The 2,867-nt window shown below is 40.5% G+C and overlaps 1 protein-coding gene across 1 annotated transcript; it reads right to left on the bottom strand.

The window, feature by feature from the left end:
• Window positions 1-281: 281 nt before the first annotated feature.
• LOC132183212 (anthocyanin 5-aromatic acyltransferase-like) lies at window positions 282-1,786 on the bottom strand. Its single transcript, XM_059596614.1, has one exon. It carries the CDS (start codon window positions 1,765-1,767, stop codon window positions 406-408), a length of 1,362 nt encoding a protein of 453 aa, XP_059452597.1. The 5' UTR covers window positions 1,768-1,786; the 3' UTR covers window positions 282-405.
• Between the last annotated feature and the right edge of the window lie 1,081 nt (window positions 1,787-2,867).

Genomic DNA, 2,867 nt, shown 5'->3' with positions numbered 1-2,867 from the left:
TTTTTTTAAGAGAATGTTTGATCATATTCATTCATTGATTTCAAGATTAAGAACATAAAATCTTACAATCAAATCTTATCTATGACTTTAACATTCTCTAACTCATGTCCAAACTTCAATTATAAAAGAGATCTGCTCCAGGCAGGCTGAATCTAATACATAGGCTTTACCCCAAAGATCGCTCATGATGAAAGCAGATTTAACGAGAAGTCAAACCTTTATTCAAAAAAAAAAAAAAATACAATAAATAAATAAAAAGCCAACAAATAGCTACAATAGCATAGGGAGGCAAAAAGCCCGATTCGGTGGAATAAAGAAGGCAAATCATTATTCAAATAAAGTTGCATGCATGATCTCTTAGGCATGCAACAGCTGAAGTTGAAGAAGCATATATATATATATATATCAGTTGAGTAATTTTAGAGATTGTTCAAATATTGAAGAGAAAGTGTCCATTGCAGCTCGACTTCTGAGCACCACCCCAACCTCAAGAGCACCATCCTCATCTCTACAATCAGCAACAGAAATAAATATCGGATGGTTAATCAACTCGAACTTTTTGGGCTTTCCCCACCCAAAATCCGTCCCATAATCATTAAAACTTGGAGACCCACCGACTGCGAGAACACGCCCATTCCCCGCTCGTATCAAATTCTTCCTATCTTCCATCCATTTCTCCGCCCCTTCTAACGGTCTACTTTTCATCCTTGAAATTTCTCTTGCTATGGCTTTCGCCGCCACCACAAAGCCTTCCTCTCCCACTAGCTCGCTCCTTTTGGCAGCTGCTTTGCAGGAAGCTAAGCAGTTTCCAAAGTAAGTCGAGGGTACCGGAAATTTGAGGCGGTTTCGGCAATCTGCTGGGAATGCTAAGTAGCAAAGCTCGTCGTCATCTACTGGTTTTGTAGTATCTCCTTCGTGAAATTCTGTTTTCATCCGGCAAACCCAAATGAAAGCGCAGGTTACCACGAAGCTTGAGAAATTGTATTTGTCTTTCAGAAATTCCATGTTTGCTCCATTTAGTACATATGTTGCCTTAACATTGTCGCCGTGAAAGACGTCAGCGTTGCTGGTATCTTTCTCCCATGTTGATCTCACGCGGAAATACTCTGCCAAGAAAACCGCCATGACGCCGTTTGGGTCTTTGATCACATCCCGGTCGTAGAAAGGCCGCAGACAAGAAGAGTCGTCGTCGCCGCCTCTAGCTTTGGAAACGGACGCCCAAGATTTCATGAAGAGGCTGCGGATCCGACCGTCGATTACGTGGCGAGTTGTGACGGTGACGCAAATGCCGGCGTTGGGAAACAGAGTGACTTGAATGGATAGAAGAGGGAAAACGAAAGTGTCGGTCGACGTAATTTGGGTCGGTGGAAAGTTTGGGACGAGGTGGGCAAAGTGTTTGATATCTCGTGGGTGGTGACCGGCGAGGTGGTGAAAGTTGTCGGCGGTGGACTCGGCGATGGTTAATGGGATTGAGTCGCCGTGGGTGTAGAAGATGTAGGGGTTGGCGGGAGGTGGGGGGCACATGAGATTTCCAAGGAGTGGGAAAAAGTGTTGGAGAGTGAGGGAGAGAGAGTGTGTGAGTGTTGGAAGGATAGTTTGTGTAAAATGGTGGGTGGGGTGGGGGAATTCGTAGAAGTAAAGGCATCTGACGCCGGCGCTTGCAAGCAGTGGTATGTCAAAGAAAGTAAGCGGAAGAGAGGTTGTGGGAGCTGAGCTTGGCAGTGGACCAACCTGGATTTGCTCAAGAATCTTGTGCGTGCAAGCCATCCCTTCTCTCTCTCTCTCTCTCTCTCTAGATCTCTTTTTGGTCTTTGTATTGATCTAATTCGAGTTTTGATTCTATTTATAAATTGGCAAATTCAATATCATTATCAATAACTAACGGTCAATATATTTGGCAACCTCATCCAATTAAAAACCAAAATAATTAAGATTAGTTGCTTTGGAGAATAATTAAGCATCCTGCTTATAAATTAAAGCATATTTAAGAATGCGTTTAAAAAATAAATTTTTTAAATAGAAAAAAAAAAAAACGTTTTTTTACAAAAACTTAGAAGTCAAAAGTAGGGGTGAAATGGCGGTTGCGGTTAGCGGTTAGTGGCTAAAACCGCTAACCGCAACCGCCTAGGCGGTTAGTAAATTTTACTAACCGCCTCCGCCCGGTTAGCGGTTAACCGCTTTGGAATAACCGCTTTTTTTCTAACCGCTTTTTTGGGCTTTTTTCTTTGGACCGATTTTGGGCCGGTTTTGGGCTTACTTTAAACATTTTTTTTTTCATTTTAAACATTTTTTTTTCCCCTTTTCATGGCCATTTTAGCATTAAAAATTGCTATATACCAAAATCTTGTTGGCCATCTTCTACAAATCTACACATCATATAATATACAAATAAAATTATAACAAAATCATCACTTCACTTGTAGTCTTATACATAAACTCAGAAGCAAGTTCATAAACTCACACATAGAAATAAAATAAAACACAAACAAATTCATAAACTCACAAGCAACAAAAAAACCAACATATATGGTTAAACTTGAAGTTTGAGGCCCATTTCAATCAATCAAGAAAAAATTCATAAACTCACAACATATTGTTAATATATATATATATATATATTATATATATATATATATATATATATATATATATATAAAAGCGGTTAGCGGGTAGCGATTAGCGGTTAGCGGATTTTCAAAACCCACTAACCGCTAACCGCAACCGCCTAGGCGGTTAGCGGTTTTTACTAACCGCTTTCAAAGCGGTTAGGCGGTTAACGGTTATAGCGGTTAACGGTTAGCGGTTGCGGTTAGGCGGTTAACAATTATAGCGGTTAACGGTTAGCGGTTGCGGTTTTAAATTTCACC

This window comes from Corylus avellana, chromosome ca5 (genome assembly GCF_901000735.1).
Source record: "Corylus avellana chromosome ca5, CavTom2PMs-1.0".
NCBI classification, from domain to species: domain Eukaryota; kingdom Viridiplantae; phylum Streptophyta; class Magnoliopsida; order Fagales; family Betulaceae; genus Corylus; species Corylus avellana.
This window is presented reverse-complemented; position numbering and strand designations above follow the sequence as displayed.

Coding starts and splice junctions, on each gene's coding strand:
- LOC132183212 (XM_059596614.1), bottom strand. CDS start 1,767: ATGGCTTGCACGCACAAGATTCTTGAGCAAATCCAGGTTGGTCCACTG.